General features: G+C 37.7%; 1 protein-coding gene across 3 annotated transcripts in view; it reads left to right on the top strand.

Moving 5' to 3' along the window:
- Positions 1-23232, top strand: part of SYNJ1 (synaptojanin 1) — an 84525-nt gene that overhangs the window by 8177 nt on the left and 53116 nt on the right. For all 3 annotated transcript variants that reach the window (XM_027875472.1, XM_027875474.1, XM_027875473.1), the window contains exons 5-9: positions 244-305; positions 3749-3845; positions 8434-8603; positions 10958-11039; positions 18108-18260. In XM_027875472.1, the coding sequence (XP_027731273.1) occupies positions 244-305; positions 3749-3845; positions 8434-8603; positions 10958-11039; positions 18108-18260 (564 nt within the window). The remainder of the gene's footprint in view (positions 1-243; positions 306-3748; positions 3846-8433; positions 8604-10957; positions 11040-18107; positions 18261-23232) is intronic.

Here is a 23232-nt window from a genome sequence, read left to right as displayed (position 1 = left end):
ATTACTAACCTGATTAGGAAAGGTTATGTGGAGAACTTAGCATTCAGCTAGGCCTTGGTTCCAATACTACTCCTGACATTTACTACCTGTGTGACCCCGAGCAAGTCATTTAATCTTCCTTAGCCTCATTTTCTTCATCTATAAAATGAGAGGCTTGGACTAAATAGTCCCTTACAGCTCTAAATCTGCCAATTTGTTACATGTACTTTTCTTATATGATTAAATATAACATTCTTTTTCAAGGTGGGATCTCATCGTGTTCGAATGTCAAGGGGATTTGAAGCCAATGCACCTGCTTTTGACAGGTAAAATTAGCTTTTATTTTAGTTTTTTTTGGTAACTGTTTCCTTTTTATGAATGTAGAAACTTAAGTATTGCTTAGGGGTTTCATTTTAGCCAATGTGAGTATAAAGTAAAATCTTTAATTCAAGTCTTCTTTTTCCATGAACTTTCATTTAAAATGGAAGCTCCAGGCATGTAGAGCTTTTATCTCTAAGGGCAGCAGAACTGGGTCTCTTTTCTGCCTCTGTTTTTATTTTGTTTTACCCCTATGTATCTTTTCTATTGGTCCATTCTTTCTGTGTTGTCACCAATGACAGAGGGTACAAATTTGGACTCTTTCTCAAAAAGTAGAGCCCATGGGATTGAAGGTGGAACCAACCTTCTATAAGCTAAGATGGTATAGTTTCTTCATGCAAAGAAAAAAGTTGTAGAGATGAAGGTATGTGAGCTTGCATATTTCTACCTGGAGCAGATACTTGATGGTTTGTGGTAGCTGCTGACACAAGGCATAGTCCACGAGCTCAACAGAGTACTTACAAAGGTAGAAGTAAAATAGCATCCTGCTGCTGCAATGGTGAGAAATAACTGCTGCTCACATTTATGTGGCACATTAAGGTTTACAGAATACTTCTCTCACAGAAACCCTGTGAAGTTGATAGAGTAAGTATAGTTATCCCTATATTATAGGTGAGGAAAATAAGATTTGGAACCATCATCATACGAACAATTAATGGAGGCAAGACTCAAGGCCAGGTCTTCTTATTACAAATTCCATCCCTGTGCCTTCTACTGTAGACCACATTATCTTTCATAGTATCAGGGCCAGTGTCTGAACCCAGGTCCTCAGATTCCAAATTCAGGACTCAATCGAAGCATTTATTAAGTGCTTACTATGTGCCAGTCACTATGCTAGATATTGAGGATACCAGTACAAAAGTTAGTTCATCCCTCTTTCTAAGGAGCTGACATTTTACTTGGGGAATATGTTCAAAGATAGTAAATACAGGCTTTAATACAAAGTAAGGACACGGTTTTGGCAACAGAACACTGAAAATTGGAAGAAATCAGAGAAGGCCTCTTGAAGAAGGTGGCCCTTGAGCTGCTGAGCCTTGCAGGGAGCTAGGGATTCAGGGATGTGACTGAGGAGGGAGCACATAGCAAATGAGAGGGACGAAAATTGTGGCAGCCGATAAAATAGGGAATAGCAAGGGCCAGTTCACCTGAGTCAGAGAGCATATGAGGGTTAGGGTTATATAGAATTAGCCTAGTAACATACGCTTAAGCCAGACTGTGAAAGGCTTTAATGCTGAACAGAAGAGTTTGCATTTTATCCAGAAAGTAATAGGAAACCACTGAAGCTTCGTGAGGAGTGGGCTGACACGGCCAGACTTGTTCTTTAGGTAAATCAGTTTGGCAGCTGTGTAGAGGATGGATCAAAGTAGGGGCAGGAAGTGGGGAAGTAGAGAAGATAACATGACAAAATGGAAAAAAGCATTGGAATTGGAATTAGAAAACCTGGAATCAAATTCTGTTTCTTCCACTTTCTTAACCTTTGTGACTTTGGGCACTTAACTTCTCTTGGCTTCAGTTTTCTCATTTGTAAAATTAGAGGATAGAACTAGATAATATCTGAGGCCATTTCTAGCTCTAAATCTGTGATTTCTTTTATCTTCAAAAAGATAAGGTGAATCTATGGGAGCTGGTGAAATCATTAAGAAAATTGAGTGTAGAAAGAGAAAAAGAAAGGCCCTAGGACAGAGTCCTAGGGGTGTACCAGTGCATCAGGGTAGTGGAATGGATGATGACCCTTCGGACTGAGAGAGATTGATCAGCTAGGTAGGAAGGAAGCCATGACAGAGCTGTCATGAAAACCCAGGGAGAAGAGTATCTAGAAGGAGAAGGGGTGGGGTGGTCAGTTGGGTCAAACACTACTGACAGGTCAAGATAGGTAGGCCTGAGAACAGGCTATTGGATTTATCACTAAAAAGATCATTGACATTGGAAATAGTAATTTCAGTATAGTAATGGTGATAAAGCCAAATTACAAAGGGAAAAGTGAGTGGAAAGCGAGAAAATGGAGGCAACAAATAAAGCTTTTTTAAAGAATTTGATGGTATAAGAAAAAAAATATAAGATGGAAATCTGAAGGGATGATGAGGTCAAGGGAAGATTTTTTTTTAAAGATTAGAGATACCTGGGTATATTTGATGGCAACAGGCAGGGAGTCAATGGCTAAACAGAGGTTTAAACTGAAGAAAGGGGAGGTTTGCAAGAGCAGCCTTCCAGAGGAGATGAGATCAGGGGCAAAGCTACAAAACAATAACAGTAATAATAGCTAGCATTTATATAGTGCTTTAAAGTTTGCAGAGTGTTATACATACATTCTTTTATTTGAGAGGGTCTGATGTTAGAAGGAGAAAGGTCATCTCTTGAAGACTAGAGCAAAAGAGATGATTTACAGTATAGAATTGGGAAGGAGAGGAGCTCACAGTGGATGGCCTCTTTTCCCCACCTTGCTACCTGCTTATGTTACTGAAGAGTTCCTTGAGTGTCAAATTTCAGACTATGTGAAATTATATGGGCAAAAACATTTTTGTGAATTCCATATGACACTATTTCTTAAATGGAAGCCCGTCTCTTTCCTGCCACTGCCATTACTATGTTTTAAGCCCTCAACACATCTCTTTAAACTATTATAATAATAATTTAAATTATTATAATAATATAATACTAAAACAATATTATAATAATAAACTAATACAATAATATTATAATAATATAATAAACTATTATAATAATCTCTCTCTCCTCTCCAGTTGAACCTTTACACAGCTTCTGAAATAACCCCTAATTTTTAGGTCCTCATCTCTAGCTTCATGCTAGATATTTCCCTGGTTATCCAAAATTGGCTCTTTGAATGTGGCACATCCTCATCATTCTAATCTTCTACTCTCATGAATTAATGAGAACTATTTTCTCATATTTCCCTATTTCTTCTACTTTTCTGCCTCTTTGAATTCTTTCCTTCTTTCAGTGCCCCACCCAAGTTCTCACACTTCTTTGAGGCCTTCCCTGATTGCCTTCTCCTCTTTTCCTTGGCCACTAGCTGAAAGTGATATCTTTCTCTCTAAATTTTCTTGTCACTCTTTTCTGACCTTATCATATTCTGTCTTGTACTTAACTTGTTTGTGTATATGTTTGATTTCTTTTTCTCTCCCATGAGAATGTAAACTCTATTGACTGTTCAGAACATTGGTATTCCAGGTGCTTTATACATAATAAATGATTATAGATTCAAATAGAAATGAATTTGAAATTATTTTTACCCAAATTTATGAGGTCCATAAGTTAGACATACTATCATATAAGTGTTTTACATAGATTGTGGTTTCTATATATTGAATTTATAGCATTATATTAATTTATAGTATTAAGTATACTGATTTTATCTTTGTCTCTTCAATAGGCATTTTAGAACACTTAAAAATTTATATGGCAAACAAATCATTGTAAATTTACTTGGGACTAAGGAAGGTGAGGATATGCTAAGTAAAACATTCCAGGTATGTATGATTAGTTCTTCTCTTCTCTGGTTCTTAAAAATCTAAGAAGATTTAAATAACTATTATTAAATAAAATAACTAGGTGCTTAAGCATGTAAGTCACTTCCTGAGAGAAGTATTGGAAGCTGTATTAATGATAATCACAGGCACTTATATAGAACACTTTAAGATTTAGGAAGTTCTTTATATACATTTTGTTTTATCCTCCCAACAATCCTGTGAAGTAGGGCTATCAGTAGACCTTTAATTTTCACAAAGAGTTTTTCAAAGTACAGTGGTAGAAATCTTACTTAAGAAGATTGTCAGAGTTGTCCCTGATTCCCTCAATTCTTCTCCCTTCACTATGTTCTAAATAGGTTATACAGAAATGAAAGAATGTACTGTTCCCCTTACTCTGCTTACTTAAGCACTTCACTGGGACAATGAACTCATATATATAGGTACATCACACATTCATACTTAATGCAACTAGTATAGGGCCTTCCATAAATTCTCCAAAGAAGATATGCCCAATGAGCTGGATACTTTGCTCTAGATCTTTTAACATTTTGTGATTCTGATATCCATATAATGAACTTAGGCTGTCATCAAAAGGTTAAAAGAGTAAAGGTAGGGAAATTTAATCCCCTACCAGTGGAATTAGTCATTTCCTTTTCCATTTGTTTTCACTTTCCTACCTCCTTCTTAGCAACCACAGTATTTGGCTTTTCCATTTTGTGGAAACAGAAACAAATCCTCTGAATAGTACCTCAAAATAATTCCAGAGGTCCTTTGTTTTTCTTTGCATCTCAATTATTAGGAATGGGATTAGATAACTTTATCCAGATTTAGTCAGCTAAACTTCCAAATATTGATTCTGGATATATTCTCATAGCAACTTTTAGGTATGTGAGCAAAAGAAAAGAAATAATATAAAGTGGATTAGAACTAATTGAAAGAAATAACAAAACAAGGTTCAGCTTTGTTGGATACTAATTAATCCCTCTGGGAAAATAATTAGAATGGATAAATAGCAGTGTCAGAATCACTGTCATATTAACAGTGGTTAGCAAACAGATGAATTATGAACTTGAATTACAGTTGTAATGTAAAAATCACAATTGTAGAATAGCAGCAAATATCAGAAATCATGAACTTGATGATACCTTTGTGTACCTAGGGGGAAAACATACTGGAAATCATTTAAAATCTCACTATATCTTGAAACCAGAGAAAGCACTAGAATTTCAAATAAAAATAACTAAAATAAAAGCAAGCAGAACCAACTCCTTAAGAATGTTTTTAGCTAACATGACAAAAAGAAAAAAAATTGCTTTGCCATTTTAAAGAAGAGAAATAAATAATGGATATTGGGATAATGGGATAATGAATAATGAAAAATTAGAAAATATTCCCTAAAATGCAGTTTTATCTAATGATTAGAAGATGAAATTATTTTGCTATTTCTGTATTAATTAATATTTATCAAACACCTACTATGTGCTAGTCACTGTCGTAATCACCAGGGACACAAATATAAAAAAGAATATTGATAGTCTCTGCCCTCAAGGAGCTTGCAACCTAATGGGAAGATAATACACAAAAGGAAGCTAAAAAGTGTAGTGTACCAGATGTAGGGTGATGGTGGAAGTCCCAGAGTATTGCAACCATGTAAGAAAACGGGGGAGGGGCAGCTAGGTGATGCACTGGATAGAGCACCGACCCTGAAGTCAGGAGGACCTAAGTTCAGATTTGGCCTCAAACACTTCTTAGCTGCATGACCCTGGGCAAGTCACTTAACCCCGATTGCCTTAAAAAAAAAAAAAAAAGAAAAGAAATGAGGAGATACTCTGAGTCGAGCTCCCAATTTCAATGGAAATTTTGAAGTTCATGGCTTCACCCTCCAATCAGAAGGACAGAGGGGTGGTGGTAAAGTTCCATCAAGGATGATGGAATCTTGGGTAATGAGATTTTCCTTCAAATGAACTTCCCGAGGCATAGTTGGAAAGTCAGAATAGAAAATATTGCAACAAGTTAAGAAATGAGGAGGAAATTAAATGTAAGAAATCAGCATTGAATGAACAAGAATAAAGATTTCAAAGTATTTTACATAACTTAGAGGAATTTTTAACTTTAATCATTTAAATGGAAAACAGAAATAACATTGACACAGACTGTAATAATTTCACCTAAAAGTAACTATGTAAATTAAGTGGAAACCAAGAGCCCAGAAAGCACCGTAGTATGCAAATATCTGATTTACTTACTAAATGAAGACAAATGGCTGCAAAAGGTAATACTAGGTTAAAATATAAACTCATTTGTAAAATTTTATGGAGAAGGATGATGGATAATTATGAATATCTCATAAAGTAGAAAGAGGTAATAGAGGGTGAAACCAGTTTAAAAGCTTAGTAAGATATCTAAGTAAAATTATCCCAAGGGCATCCAAGTCTTGTGATGGAAGAAGGATTACAAACGTAAGAAAAATGGAAAAGATTTGCAAAAAACACTTGAACAAGCTTTTCTTTGTCAAGGATAGTCAAACCACTATTCCTGGATCCTGACATCACAGTCCTAAGATGCTTATAAATGGGCCAGATAGCACTAAAGAGCACAAAGATGGAAAAACTGTCCAGATTGGACCAAGTATCGATATAAAGAAAGGTCCACATTGGAAGTAGTACAATTGCAAGAATATTGAGTGACTGATATACAAGATATCTAAAGGATAGAAAGATACCAAAGACATGGAAAAAAATCTCACACTTCATTAATACCTGAAAAAGTGGCCAAGAGATCAGTAGCTCATCCATCTATACAAATATTCCTGGAGAGTATGAGTAGGGAACATGAAATCTTTCCACAGCAATAGTCAACAATAGACTACATCTTTACTGTTATGCAATTAATTGAAAGATGTATGGAGTATAAGATCTTATTGTGCCTATTTTTGATTACAAAGAAAAGCACTTGATGTGGTAGAACAAAACAATTTAAAATCTCTTTTACAAAAAAAAAAAGTCTCATGTCTCTTCATCAAGATCATTCAGGATTCTCTGGAAGATTTAGCAGAAATAACTATCTTCAGTGATCCTTTAATAAATATCAGGCAAAGTTAAGGACGATGCATACCCAACACATGGATTTGCACTGTGATGGACTTTCTCCGGGCCAGAGGTGGTGAAGTCCTTGCCGTGCAGTGTTATTCAATGAAGAGAGGCTCTGGAGTCAGAAGACCTTGTTTCCAATCCCACTCTTACGGCTCACTGTGATCTTGGTCAAATCATTTCACCTCTCTAAGTCTTAGTTTCCTCATTTGTAAAATGAAGGCCTGTACTTTGACGGTCTCAGGGGTCCCTTCCAGCTCTAGATCTATGATTTTTTTTTTATTATTCAGTGAATATTGCAGAGTCTCCCTTGGAGAGAGATTTAATCATTAAATGGAGTTTGGCCTTTGTCCAGTCAGGAAAGACCAAGAGGATGAAGAATGTTATCGTCCAGATTTTAACACTCCATTTGGATGAAACTTCTCTGACAATATGTACATCTAAAACAGTACAGATGACAAAGAGCTGGGCAGAGTTGAACAGGAAGAAGAATATGGACTGGATTATTTTCAGGAAATTATAGGGCTGTCTTACTGACTCCTAGCTTCCCATAAAATCAAAGGGCTGTCTTTCAATAGTAATATTTTACCAGTATTGCTCTATGGCAGTGAATTAGTGAATATCCCTGATTCTGAAGATCTAGAAGTATCACACAGAGGGCAGTGGAGAGACACTTGGTGGGTGTGAGCAGGCTGCAATATATAACCAATGAGCCCCAAATAAAAAGCATAAAGGACATCATCAAGGAATTGTATAATATAGGGATTATGTTAGGAAGAGAAATGGGCTTGCCATGTGACAAAAATGGGAGATAACAACAGTAAGACATCCAGAGTGCTCCGCTAATAATATCCTTGCCATGTAAGGAGAAAACAAGAAAGGCCTTCAGTATGTTGGGTGGATCCCCACTGTTGAAGTTGGGAGAACACAGCAAGAGTCCCACGAGATCAGCAGGCTTGGATAGGTTGTCATGTTTGTAGTTGGAGGGAACCTTCTGAGTCAATGAGATCACAGACTCATTTGAGTATTTCAGAGTATATGAATGAAGCAGTATTAATTTGTACTCATTTATTCAGCTGGAAGGCTTTTTACTTCTTAGAGGGGAACCATTTGATTCTTATATCTACCTTTAGGTATATCTAGTTATTAAACTTTCTGAACAAATTGGAGTACTGATGGTTTAAATCAGTTCCTCTTCTATTGATCCTGGCAAAAATGGCATGTTGGGTTCTGTGATATTAATTACATCATCACTGAAGGCATTGGAGACCACATGAATAGTTATAGTTAGACACCAGATTAACAGATAATTTTTCAGTTTACCATCAGTATATTGATATTTTGACTACTATAAAATTAGAATGGTTTGAAGATAGGTACTGATTGGACTTTAAAGAGATAGGCTAGCTTTATAGCAATATAAAAGTAATCTCTCAGTATTTGATTGAATCTTTGTTTATGAGTTCATATTTTAATAGCGTATTTCCTCTTTTTTTCAGAGTCACTTGAAAGCTTCTGAACATGCTGTTGATATCCAAATGATCAATTTTGACTATCATCAAATGGTTAAAGGAGGAAAAGTAGAGAAATTACATAGTGTACTTAAGCCTCAAGTCCAAAAATTCTTAGACTCTGGGTTTTTTTATTTCAATGGAATTGAAGTTCAAAGGTTTGATTAATTTATTTCTGTATTCTTTAAATTAGAATTAAATTATAATTTTTAACTGCTGTTAAAATTTTTATTAGAATAAATATTTTCTGGTGCAGTGGATAGAACACTGGCCCTGAAGTCGAGGACCTGAGTTCAAATCCGGCCTCAGACCAAACACTTGACATTTACTAACTGTGTGACTGTGGGCAAGTCACTTAACCCCAATTGCCTAAAAGTTAAAAAAAAAAATTGGGGGTCTGTTAGGTGGCGCAGTGGATAGAGTACCGGCCCTGGAGTCAGGAGGACCTGAGTTCAAATGTGGCCTCAGACACATAACACTCGCTAGCTGTGTGACCCTGGGCAACTCACTTAACCCTCATTGCCTTGCCAAAAAAAAAAAAAAGAACAAATATTTGCAACAAACATTTCACTTATGTTAACTGATGTTTTATTCAGTTCTGTGTTCATTCCCATTTTCATTAGAAATACAAAGTTGTGCTTCCATTGCTTTCAAAAAAATTTTTAAGTTAAGCTAAGGATGTTTTCCTTATCTGGATGTACAAAACTGAAGTTTCAATGATTTTTTTTTGCTAAAATCATCATTTTCTAAGATATACTTAGGGAAGATCTTTAATGAGAAAAGGTTGAACTATTTTTTCCTCTTATGATCTAAAATAATTTTGTTTTTATCATTGGTGAAATATTATGGTGATATACTCATTCAACCTAATAATATCCCAATTCTGAGCTTTTCTATTTGATAGAAAGTATTAACTACTGTTTCTTTAGAAAGAGACATATGTCCTCTCTCTCCACTATCACCCCACCCCACCCCTTTCATTGTATGGCAGTTTGAATATCCTCGATGTGAGTTGCAATTATCCCATCTTAGATTCTATGAAGTAAAACTTATTCTTATGAATTAACTCAGTTTTATTATTTTAATTACTTTGGTCGCTTATATTGTGTAGTTTATAAAAATCAGATTTAGTTTGCTCCTTTCTTTAAAAAAAAAAACCAAACCTTGTATTTTAAATAGTAATGGTCAGATTTATGTAGCATAGGACTTCCTGTTGCATAGGTAGCTCAGTATCAAGGGAAAAGACAAGGTAAAATGGTCTTTAGCTGATCAGCGTTGGAATTAGGTCTGTTTTAGTCTCCTTCTCCACCACACACACAATTTTTGCCATTAAGTAAAATATATCAAAGTGAGAAGTTAAGATAGAAATATTCAATTAGTTAGGTTTTGTTTTTTGTTTTTTTTTACTGGACTGTGATTTCCATCAGTTTAGGAAGCACTTGTGAGCAAAATATTAGTAATATATCCATTATATCTGAGGAACTTTTGCCAGATGCCTATGAAAATAAACTGTTGCCTTGATGTCAGTTTTTAATTTAATCATTTTAGCTTTGGAAATAAAAAGGGAAAGTGCTATGAGACATTAAGTTCAAAGTAAAATTTATTGGTAATCATGTTTCCAAACTGAGACTGTTGTGGATGAGTCTCAGTATTTTAAAATGATATTCTGATTCTGTTTAAATTTTATTTTGTATCAGTGGCCTGGAAATTGTTCAGGCATAGCTAGAATTTTGAAAACTTCCTTACATGAAATATGAGTATATATAAGTATTTTTGTGTATGTATTATCTAAGTTGAACAAAGTAGGGAGTATTATAAAAGAAAAACTTGCTGTGAAATGGCAGAAGATAATTTTTCCTCAGTGTTAATGCCAAATCTCTAATTTTAGTATAACTGTCTAGCTACAACTCACTTTTTTGTCTTTTATTTTTAAATTTTTATTGATAACTTTAAATTTCCATATTGGTCATTTCTGATTGTATCCCTTCCTTCCTCATCCTAGAGAACTTACCTTTGTGAAAATTTTTTAGAGCCAGTTAGACTTGACCAACTGATAAATCAACTATGTCTGACAACCTGTTTAATATTTAATCATGTCCATAATCCCCTACCCACCCCCCATTTTTCTCACCAACAATGGCCAAGATTGGTCATTGCAATTACAGTGCGTTCAGTTTCTTTGTTTAAATTGTTGTCATTGTACAAATTCCTCGTTCTACTTACTTCGTTCTTAAGTTCATACAGATCTCCCCATTCTCTCAATTCTTTATATTTGAGGTTTCTTATGACACAATGATTTTCCATTAAATTCATTTAACAGAATTTTTGTTTAGCCATTCCCAAACAAATGCCTTTTTTAGCTATCCCAAAATTAATGTGATCCACAAACCTTTAAAGAAGAGCATATAATGATAATGCTGTCAATTAGATTGCTTTGATTTTCATCTAACCTTTGCCTTGTTTGTGTTGATGAATTTTATTGATTTGTATTATTTCACTTAATATGATACAGATCTCAGAATGGTACTATTCGAACAAACTGCTTGGATTGTCTGGATAGGACAAACAGTGTGCAAGCTTTCTTTGGCTTAGAGGTAAGAAAACCTTAAAACACTGGTATCCTGAGTTTGTAATCATATAACTTTCCGTTGATGGGTTTTTTTTGGGGGGGGGGTGTTAGGCAATGGGGTTAAGTGACTTGCCCAGGGTCACAAAGCTAGTAAGTGGTATGTGTCTGAGGCTGGATTTGAACTCAGGTCCCTCTGAATCCAGGGCTGGTGCTCTATCCGCTGTACCACCTAGCTGCCCTCCATTGATGTTAACACTGAATTATATTCCTGTTCAGATATTTAATATACAAGCTATGGTGTAGTGAAATGAGTTTAAAAAAAAAGTGCTAGGCTTGACTGTGTTACTGGTTATGTAACCTCCAGTCAGTCACCATTTCTCTGTTTTGACTTCCTTATCTATAAAATTAAGAGGTTATAACAGATGATCTTTAAGGTCCCTTTTAGTTCTAACATTCTGTGATCCATTCATGAAGTATATCTTTAAAATGTGCTGCTAAAAATATATACATTTGTCCCTCAACATGAAGGGGAGGGGGTGTTAGGGATGTAGGACCCTTGTAAATATGAAAAACTGCAAATAACTCTAGACCCCACCTCAAACCTTCATTTTTAATAATTCTGATCATATTTAACACACAAAACAAAACTACACACTGCACCCACAAAATAGTTGCAATTAATGTGGAAGAGAGATTAGTATCTCACATGCTATGTAGAGTCTTCAGAGCTACTGGTGTAGCTGCAACAACTGCTTCACAAATTTCCTTTTCCTGTCAAGACAGAACAATCACTTCAAGAGAAAAGTCACGTAACTTGAGTTTGGATGGTAGAGAGACAGAGTGGGGATCCTGTAGTTCTTTAGTGCACTGAAACTTTTAACAAAATTTAACTGTTTATAATTAATTTGTATATGTATACTTATGGTAGTAAATGATAAAATAGATTAATAATATATAATATTTATGCATTTATGATTTAGTAAAAAAAATTAGTTTTCTTTGCATAGACATGTCATCGCGATTTTCTGCAGTACACTGCAAATCTCCAAAAATTCCCATTTAACTATCGATGACCAACCTGTGAGTAACCAAAACTGGGAAATGTGAAACCCAGGAATGTTGAGGGATGACTGTAATAGTATTTTATACAAAATTACTTAAAATTTAATGTATCATAAGATCATAGGTTTAAAGTTGGGAGGAGCCTTAGAAATAACCTAGTGCAACTCCTTCACTTTTGTTGTCGAGACCAAAGGTTGTGATTTTTCCAGGGTCCCCACAGAATGGGGATTTGCCTGTCTTTCCTGTTTACAACCCAACTCTCACAGACATTATCTGAGGAAATAGCCCTTAGCGAAAAAGGGTCCAGCCATCTCTACCAACTGATTTCTAATCAAGTGCTTTTTTTTTTTTAGTACTTTCACCTAGATAGTTCCTTTCCTGCCTCCATTTTCTTATAATATCCTTAACAGTTTCATTGATTATTTATTTTGACATTCTTTTGAAAAACATTATTTTTCTTGTACTCTCACTATTACCTTTAATACATTTGTCCTGGGAATTGGGAGAGGATCCATTTTCTTATGAACAGATCTAAACCTAGCATTGAAAATCTGTGAAAACACTATGACAGTGGCTATTAAGTGTCTTGTGCTGTGGCCATCCTCACCAGCTGCCACTCACAGGACAGCCAGGACAGCCTAGCTAAAGCAACAAGGCACCCTGAAGGAAAGACAGGATGTGCCAGGCAAGTCAGTCCACCACCACCTTGACTACCATCTGCTCTCAGACCATGGTGGACAGCCCAGGACCCTGAACCAAAGAGCCTTGGGAATAGCAGTGTTGTGTCTCCCCCCTCCCCCCAAACACTAGACTTACTTCAAGTCTAACCGCACAACCATCATCTAAGGGAAAAGTCATTGTGGAGAGGGAGCTCATCTTCCTCATCACCATGAGGTACAGCTGCTGACCAGCTGCCACCAAAAGACAGATAGGCACCAGAGCCTTGGGGGTGGCAGCATTCCTCCTCTGTCATTCCTTCTCCAGCCCTGCCCTCACAGCCATCATCTGTTGTGGAGAAGGGTCCAGCCTTCTCTACCAAGTGCCATCCATAGGACAGGCAAGCCAGCCTAGCTGAAGCAACATGTCACCTGAGGAACCATGTGCCAGACAAGTCAAACCACTGCCACCACCTTGACCACCATCTCCCCTCATACCCTGATGGAGGCAACCCAGAACCCTCAACCCAAAAGTCTTTGAAATAACAGTGCTTCTAAGCTTGTTTTCCTCAGCCATCATCCTGAAATATCAGACCTGTGGTGATGCAGCCTGGCAATTGCTCTTGCAGGTACTACAACCACAGCTACTAAAGGCTGAGAAAAAAAAAATTATGGCATTGTCAAATGGTTCAACATCAGAAACTGACATTATTTTATCAATGGAAATGATACTAAGCAAGAGGTATTAACATCTACTTAGCTGCTGAACTCTAAGCATCATGGGACTTTTCAGTCTGACCTGCAGCTGAAACCTTCCCTATCTTTTGTCTCCTCCATTAGAATGTGAGCTCCTTGAGAGCAGAAACTGTCTTTCTTTTCAATTTGTATCTCCAAGCACTTAGCCCAGCGTTTTGTACACAGTAAATGCTTAAAAAATTGCTTCATTTATTCTTCCATTAGGATGTGAGCTTCTTGGGTACTTGACACAATAGTAAGTACTCCTAAATACTTGTTCCTTGTTGCTTAACTGATAGTCACCCAGCTTTACCATCTCAAGACATCCAAGTCTCTCCCTTATCCCCCACATCCAGACATTTGCCTAGTCTCATTGAATCTACCCCCCATAATTTCTTTCACATCCATAGTTCAGGACACATCCCTTTGCTCATCACCTCAGACCCATTCTATCAAAAGAGCCTCATAATTAGACTTCCAACTTTTTTTTCCATCTTCAATCCGTCCTCAGCAGAGCTTCCAAATAATCTTACAGCACAACCATGTCCATAGCACTGTCCCGCTCAAGAAGCTCTCCAGTGGTTCCCTCTTGCTTCTGAGATCAGATTCAGATTCTTTAGCTTGGCATCTAAAACCCTTCACAGTCTGGCAGCTGCCTCTCCAAGGCTATTTACTCCGTTCGCCTTCCCATTCTATTGTAACCTCTAGCCAAACTGGCCTGTTTGCTCTTCCCCAATTCCGCATTTTCTCTCCTTCAGCTTTTAGAGTGCCTTGCTTCCTTTTAGGCTTAGCTCTTGTGCCATCTCCTGTGGGAAGCCTTTTCTTATTGCCCCCTAGTTTTATAGGCTTGTCCCCTAGTTTTAAGGGCTTTCGCCCTCCAATTATCCTACATTTAATTATCTGTTTACATTTTCTATCACCCTTGTTGGACGTAAGCTCTTTAAAGGTGGGAATTGGTTTTGGTTTTGCCTTGCAGATCCTTCCTTGCTTATAATAGGTGTTTAATAATTGTTGAACAGAATTTTCAGATTTACTTATTCATCTCTGAATGGCTAGAAATGTAGGGCTTTCACTTTGTGTCAGTCTGCTTTCTCAGTCTTTGAAAAGGAGTGTTAGGTCAACTGAAGCCTTGTAGTAAATGGTTTTATTTTGCTTATTTATCTTTGAGCAGTTAACATTTACATTACAATAGGATCTTATTCAAGTTTGTTCACACTTCATTCAGTTGGTCTTTGTTCTTCTCTAAGCCTTGCAGTTTAGCCTATGATTTTCATTTGGAGTGTTTCTTGTTCTTCCGTAGATCTTACCTGGAGGATCTACTTGCTGGCATTCTTCCTCTAGATCTTTTAATATTCTGTAGGTTTCAAATGGACTTAAATTAGGGGTCCCCAAGCAAAAGTTTGGGATTTCTTAGCAAATCTCCAAACTGATTGCTATTGCCATTCTCTCTTCTGTACCAAGATTCCCAGCTAGTCGGTTAACAATCAGCAAACATTTATTAAGTGCCTACTGTGTGCCAGGTACTGTGTTAAGCCCAGAGGTCATAACCCTTTCTTTCATTGTGCTTAGAGACTTCATGGCCACATTCACTCTTTCTTTTTTTCCATTCTCTAGTCTCTAGGCCCTTCCAGAGCTTCTGACAAAAAAAAACCAAACTAGGAACAATGCCCTCAACGTGGTCTGAATGTTTATCTTCAATAAACAACTTTCTTAAAATTAGCCATAATACCTACATTTCAGAGTAGGATGGGAAGATACTAAAGAATGCTGAATAAATGAGATACAGTCGGTGAAAATGTACGTGGAGCCTCCAGTGGAGTGTGGGAAGAGGAGGGATCAGGGACTTACCCGGGTTGTCCTGCTAAGTCTCCCTGTGACAGGAGTATCAAACTCACTGCTGGCAGCAAAAGGCCCAAATAAGCTGGAACCAGATTAAAATGCAATTGGCAAATGTGTTTAACAAAATAAATAAAAACACAATACAACCTAATGTTAATTTGTGATTTTGTGAGTCGATATACACCTGCAGGGATTCCTTACTATTTGAGTTTGACACCACTGCTCTGGAAGGAAGAGGAGAAGGCACCTTGCCACTCAGTTCGGCCTGCCTGGTGTCCTCCAGGGGGCATGGAAAAAGTCGAGGAGGGTAACCTAACATCAAGCTGTGAGCATCTCCTGCCTGATCTCCATCCTTTGGAGGAAAAAGGAGAGTATCTCACCGTCCTCTGCTGTCGTCTACCTACTCTCTAGCCTCCCTTGGAAGAGAAGAACGTTCCAGTCTTCTGCCCCTATGGTGAGGAGAAAGCTCCATTCTGGCAATTACATTTTAACGCCATATGTCTCCTGCCTGGGCTTCAGCCTCCTATGGGAAGAGAAGGAGCACCTTCCCATCCTACTAGCCTCGCTCCACTGAGGAGAGGGGAGGGGACAGAGCACCATTCCATCAAGTTTCTAGCCTGGGCTCCTGCTTTGGGTTGAGTGTCTTCGCTTCTGTTTCTCTTTCTTGCTTCCTCACCTAAACTGCCCAAGGCTCTGAAAGGACCCTATCCTGAGGTCATTATACTGTGGACTTGGATAATCTTCCTAAAGTTTTCTTTTAGTGATTTAACAGCCTCCTCCCTTCTAAAACTCCCACTTTCCCTTATCTGATCACAGGCTGTTGTTATTCTACCTCCCCTGCTGGCTTCTAACTCCAAACCCTTTTCTTTATCTACTCCTTGACCTCCAGTCCCTAGCCACTTATTTGCTCTTCCTCTGACTCAACCCTGCACCTCCCAGCATTCTGGGCTCTTCCTTTGGAGTTGGGTGCTCTCACTCCTCATCTCTGCCTTAGTTTCCTTGGTTTCCTTTGAGTCCCAGCTAAAATCTTTCCTTTCTACAGAAAGTCTTTTTCAGTTCCTCTTACTATATTTCACCAACTAGTCGTCAAGCCCTGTTTTTAGGCCAAAATGGTTTTTAGTCTTTCATGGAGTAATTTTCGCATGGTATAATTCTGTTCATCATTGTGCTCAAAAGGTAAACAGAACAGTAATGTATTCACCAGTGGCATATGGATACGCATTTATCTCTCCCACTTTGCAAGCCTCGAGACTAGAATTCTCAGTGTGCACACATTGTCAATATATTTCTGAAAGCTGACTTGCATGGTTTGTTTAGAGTGCTGCTGTACTAACAGTATTGTCACTCAACCCATTAAAGAGCCCAAGTTCAAGGGGAGCTGTTGGGCAGGTGGGGCTTCCATGAGTAAGTCTCATGATATGGTGAGACTTAAGACTTGTATCTTCAACTGTACAGTTGGTCTGCCAGGGATACATTAAGCATACATACATACATACATAAGGATACATACAAAGCATTTCTTTAAAAAAAAAAAAGGCATTTCTTTCTGATTGTGGGTAAATATAAAAACCATTCTGTGGGCTTCAAGCTGAAAGTGATTGTGTTCACTGAACAACAAGGAAACAGATGCAGAAAGATAATTTTCAGTGAGTGAGAAGTTGGTGTGAGATTGGTGGAAACTAAAAGACAAATAATACCAGCACGATTTTTAAAAGCATTGCATAATGGTCACACCTCCATTTTGCATTCATTTGGTATAAATCTGGAACAATTATATGGTGAAATATGGTTATTTTAGTATCTTCCCTCTATTGATTATTTCATATTTATCACATGTATATCTTTTTTTGTAGATAATTGTTTGCATATTGACTCCACATTAGCTTGTGAGCTCCCTAAGGGATAGGGACTTTCTTTGTATCCCCAGTTCTTAGCATCCTGCCTGGCGCATAGTAGCTGCTGAATAAATATTTATTGACTGACAGAGATGGAGTGTCTTATTCAAGAAACAAAAAAGGAGTCTAGTGTTATTAGACTACAGTTTGTAGAAAGGAGTAAGATGTTAGAAGGTGAGATGGGTAGGAAGGGGCCAGGTTATGAAAGGCTTTAAAAGCCAAACAGGATTTTATATTTGATCCAGAAGGCAATAGAGAGCCATTGAAGTTTATAGACATGGGGTATTGACATGGTTAGACCTGTGCCTTAGGAAGATCGCTTTGTTAGTTGGGTGAAAGATGGATTGGAGTAGGAAGAGACGTGATGCAGAGAAACCAACCTGCAGACTGTTGCAGTAGTTGAGGTGAGAGGTGATGAAGGCCTTCTCTAGGGTTGTGGCAGTGTCAGAGGAGAGAAAGGGGCCTGTACAAACGATGTTATGAATCAGTGAAACTTAGCCACAGATTGGATGGGGGAGGAGGGGTGAGAGGGAGTGAAGAGTTGAGAATGACACCTAGACTAAGCCTGGTGACCCAGGAGGATAGGGGCATCATTGGATAGTTATAGGAGAGTTAGGAAGAGAAGAGGGTTTGTGGGGAAAGACATGAGCCCACTTTGGGGCATGTTGAGTTTTAAGGTATCTGTGGAATCTCCAGTTCAAGATGCCCATCTTGGCTATTGGAGGTGTAAGACTGAAGATTGGGAAGGGGCTGGAGAAATAGATCTAAACATCATTGGCATAAGTACTTTTCCTATAAATAAGTCAGGAGGCTGTTTCTTTTTCACTTTAGAGGTAGTATTTGAAACTATCAGATTGTAATATAAAATCTTTTTTTTTCTGTAAAATTTCTACTTTTCTGTTTCAGATGCTAGCCAAACAACTGGAAGCTTTGGGGTTAGCTGAAAAGCCTCAGTTGGTGACTCGTTTCCAAGAAGTTTTCCGGTCAATGTGGTCTGTGAATGGTGACTCAATCAGCAAAATTTACGCAGGCACTGGAGCTTTGGAAGGCAAGGCTAAGGTAAAAAGAGCAAAACAAATGATATTTAAGTGCATTCTATATAGTAACTTTCCATTTTCAATGCTGACAAATCCAATTTTAGCTCAACAAGCATTTAGATACCTATTGTGTGCTATGCACTGAGAGTAAAAATCAAGCAATATTCACATTCAAAGAGCTTTTTATTCTACTAGGAACAGCATCAGGTACAAATATAGATGAATACTGTATGATATATCATGTATATGTATGTATAAATATATGTGAAGTAAATGCAAAATAATTTTGGGTGTGTATGTGGTATGAGGTATACTAATAACTAGAAGGGGGTACCATCAGGAAGCTACACTGGAGCTGAGCTTTGAAGAGACCTAGTGATAATTCTAAGAAATAGAGGAAAAGGAAAAAGAATTCCAGGTATTGGGGCAACCTTGTGGTAAGCCATGTAGGTAAGAAATAGAATGTCTTGTATGGGAAGCAACAAGTAGGCCAGTTTGACTGTGATGTGGAGGGCATGAGGGAGAGTCATGTGTAATCAGTCTGGAGAGATGGGCTGTGAAGGCCTTTAAGCGTGTTTTATCCCTGAGGCAACAGGGAGCCACTTTTTTGTCAGGGGAGTGACATGCTAAGACTTATACTTTAGGAATATCAGTCCTAAGGACAATTTCACATGTATTTGAGGGACTGGAAATAAGATCTTAAGAGTCTATTGTAATTGTCTAGGCAATAAGGGATAGACTACTACAATAGGATGGTAGACGTCTAGGTGGAGAGAAGGGATTGGATGAGAGGGTAAGAATCAACAAGACTTCACAATTGATTGACTATGGAGAGGTTAGGGAATAGGAAGAGTTACAAATGATTCTGAGGTGAATCTGAGTAATTAGAAGGATGGTGGCTTCTTCTACAGAAATAGAGAAGATCACCATCTGATCTAATGTCTCTACCACCATGTCTTTGTTCAGCCAAGCCAATATTATATTAGTGTAGTGATGGACATCAGAGGGGAAAAAGGAAGAGAACAAGCATTAAGTGCCTACTATGTGCCTGGCACTGTACTAAATACTTTACAATTATCATCTCATTTTATTGTCACTACAACCCTGAGAGATAGGTGCAATTTTTTTATCCCCATTTTATGGATGAGGAAACTGAGATTACAGAGAAATTAAGTGACTTGCCCAGGGTCACATATCTAATAAGTGTCTGAGGCTGGATTTGAACTCAGCTCTTCCTGACTCCAGGCCCAGAGTTCTATCCATTGTCATGTAGCTGCCTCATATTGAATTTTGACTGTATTGAGCACCTAGTTACCCCAACGCTGGGCCTTAGAAAATGGGGACTCTTTGAGACTTTTGCCCATTAAATTAGCAGTATGAAGGAAAATTCAGTCATTTCTGAGAAAGGATGGTGAAGGTGATCTGGAATGCTTCTTAGCTGACAGTGTTTCCTCACCTTCTGCCCACCACAGCAGGGAACACAGAGGAAAGGGATGCCTTCTTTCATCATCCCCAGAGCACTGCTTTTTTCTGGTGTCCTAGTGGCTGTCCCATTCTCTCCTTCAAATGTCACAAGTGAGTCTGTTCAGGCCGTTGTAGGAGACTGGTAGGGAAGGTCTGTAGCTAAAGCCTGACACTACAAATCAGGATCTGTGCTTGTGACACATTGGTCATGTAGAATGGAGAGGTTATGGTGGAGGGACATAGCTCCAGGTCACTAAACCCTATTATTTTAGTACTTTAACCCCCTCTCTTGCTGACCCCCATTGGGGAACAGGTTATATATGAATTCTTCATCTTTATGGCATCAGGTATGCTGAACTCCCCCCGTGAGCCACCTAAAAAGAGACAAGAATAACTTTCATTCTGGACCTCTAACTGATTTAACTGGCTAAAAGTAAATCAACCAAGTGTTCACATCTGTCTCTAGTTGCTTAATGTACTGAAATAATTTATTTTCATTTTCATCAGCTATCAGTCTAGCCGCTTGCATTAGCAAGAGCCTGGGAATATTGACTTATTTTTATTCTTTTTTAAATTTTTATTAATTTATTTTGATTTATTAACAATCACTTAAATATGTTTTTGAGTTTAAAGTTATTCTTCCCCTTCCCCCTCACCACCCTCCCCAAGACGGTGCATAATCTGATATAGGCTATATATATATATATATATATATATACATTCTTATTAAACATATTTTCAGATTAGTGATATTGTAAGTAAAAATTAGAACCAATAGGAGGAACCACCAGAAAGAGGAAACAAAACTCAACAGAAGAGAAAAAAAAATAGCAAATAGTATGCTTTGCTCTGCATTCAAATTCCATAGTTCTTTCTTCGGATCTGGATAGCATTTTCCATCACGAGGCCTTTGGAGATGTCTTAGATCCTTGTATTGCTGGGAAGAATTAAGTTTATCAATATTAGTCATCGCACAACATGGCTGTTATTGTGTACAACATTCTCTTGGTTCTGCTCACTTCACTTAGCATCAGACCATACAAGGCTTTCCAGGTTTTTCTGAAGTCAGCCTGTTCATCATTTTTTAGGAAATATTGACTTTTGTAGTACCCTTATTCCCCTTATCATGCTCCTAAATCATCCATCTAGCTAATCTGCAGGGTAAGGATCCCCTCTTTTTCCCATTGAGAGGAGTCACCATGTGCAGCCAATAGTGTAACATCCTCAGGGTGCCAGATCCCCCTCCCCCCAATATCTAGCCATCTGGCTTTGGAGCCATAGCATTGCCCTCCCTACACTTGAACCTCAAACATCAACCATTAGCATCCAGTCCAGCTGACTAACACCAAAGAGTTGTATCCACACTTAGCTCACTCTGAGCCAATGATTTGGGCTTAGGTACTACAAAAAATGCAATTTAAAATCTACTTACAAGATTAAAAAGGATACAGTCACTGATTCACGAGGTTCCCCTTCATCACCATGGCAATACTAGATCAGAAAGACAAGGAGGTTGAAATTCTCACAATCCTCGAGAGCACCACCTCCTCATAAGCTAAAGTTTTTTATGCCTTAGTTAATAGGGAAGCCACACCAGTGATTGAAACCCGCGTCCATCAGAAAGAAAAAAAATTCCGAAAACAGCGGCCTGTTTCTTTAATGGGAAACCAGCCCAGTTTAGGTAACAGTTGCATCTTTTATCACATCTCTGTTCACAGTCGTGGCATTAATTCAGCCCCTCCTTGAACTATCATGGCCTCCTTGTTAGTCTCCCTCTCAGTCGCCCTATCTCCTATCTCTCCCTTCTTCAGTTGTTTCTCTACCCAAATAGTCTTCATAAAGACAAGGTTTGACAGTCACTGTGCTCAAAAACCATCAGTGGCTCCCTATTTCCTCTATAAAAAATGCAAACTTCTTGAACTGGTAATTAAGACCTGCATAGTCTGGCATGCACATACTTCCTAGCCTCATCTTCAGTGTGATCGATATGCAAACCAAACTGTATTCCCAGCTGTTATTTGAACTCAACATGTAACCAACCTTACCTCTACTTTTGGACCAGCCATCCCCCATGATAAGAATCCTTATTTTCCTTCAGTTGTGACCTCCCTAAAGCCTTTCCTGTTTCATCTGGTTCTTAGTGGTATGTCCCTACATAGATATTTTTAGAAAACTTTTGAGATTTCCCTTTCCCCTTTCCCTCTCTACTTTCTTATATATTTATTATTGCTATAACATATTGTACTGTAATTTGGGATCAACACTACATAGAATTTCATTTCTACTAGGTAGAATATAAACCCCTTTAGGATAGGGCTTTAGGAAAATCATTCCTAAAAACAATTTCACATGTTTAGGAAGACTAGAAATAAGAAGATCACTTAGGAGTCTGTTGTAATAGCGTAGGCAAGAAGGGATAGAGTACTAAAATAGGATGGTAGATGCCTAGGTAGAGAGAGGGGATTGGATGAGAGGGTGAGAATCAGCAATACTTCACAATCGTTTGGCTATGAATATGCCGTAGTTTTGTATTCCCAGAGCCTTGCACGTAGTTGGTAATTGATAAATGTTAGTTGAGTTTAATTGAATTGTCCCAAGGTATGCCTTCCAATATCGGCTTTAAAGTGCTTTCTTTACTATTTTTTTAAATCCTCTCTTCTAATTTTAAATACTGTTTGCCTGAAATACTGTGCCATCACTCACGGATGTTTATCTTTGTCATATTTTCTTTTGGACAGCAGCATGATAGCCATAAAAATATACATATACATACATACATACACATATATATGTGGTAATATTTATGTATAAGTCATACTCTTCTTAATTTTCCTAAAATCTAATCTCAGCTGCTCTTTCTCTTGCTTTCTCTGGGTTCCTTTCGATTAACTGCCTGACAATGGTGAGTGTCTTTTTGAATCACATTGTATGTATTATAGAAATTCTATTTTTATAAACCAAATTGAGTATTTGTCCATTTACTTCAGCCTTCATTCAGTGATGTGATTTTTAAAAATTCTTTTGACTCTTTAATCTAAAAAAAATGCATCTTAATATTTAGAAGTGCTCTCTTTAAAAAAGCTAAAATTGAACATTGAAATTTTCTGAAGATTTTAAAATACAGGGACCAGCCACCAAAATGTCCTTAGGACAAAACTAAATCAAATAGCATAGTTGATCACACACATACACTTTTATGTAACTAATGACTGTTCACTAAAGATTGTGTTAAAAAGTCATCTTCCTTGATGTGTAGTTTAGTATATTTTTTTTTTGGTTAGGCAGTTGGGGTTAAGTGACTTGCCCAGGGTCACACAGCTAGTCAGTGTCAAGTGTTTGCTTTGAGGCTGGATTTGAACTCAAGTCCTTCTGACTTTAGGGCCTGTGCTCTATCCACTGCACCACCTAGCTGCCCCAGTATATGTTTTTAAATAGCAAAGTGATGTAGTAAGAATGCTGGCCCCAAATTGGCAAATCTGAGTTTTACTCCTGTTTATACCACTGTGCCTATTAGCTGTGTGGCTTTGTTC

Source organism: Vombatus ursinus, unplaced genomic scaffold, assembly GCF_900497805.2.
Source record: "Vombatus ursinus unplaced genomic scaffold, bare-nosed wombat genome assembly UNPS02014809.1, whole genome shotgun sequence".
Taxonomy (NCBI): domain Eukaryota; kingdom Metazoa; phylum Chordata; class Mammalia; order Diprotodontia; family Vombatidae; genus Vombatus; species Vombatus ursinus.
Note: the sequence above shows the minus strand (reverse complement) of the source record. Positions and strands in the feature narration are given on the sequence as shown.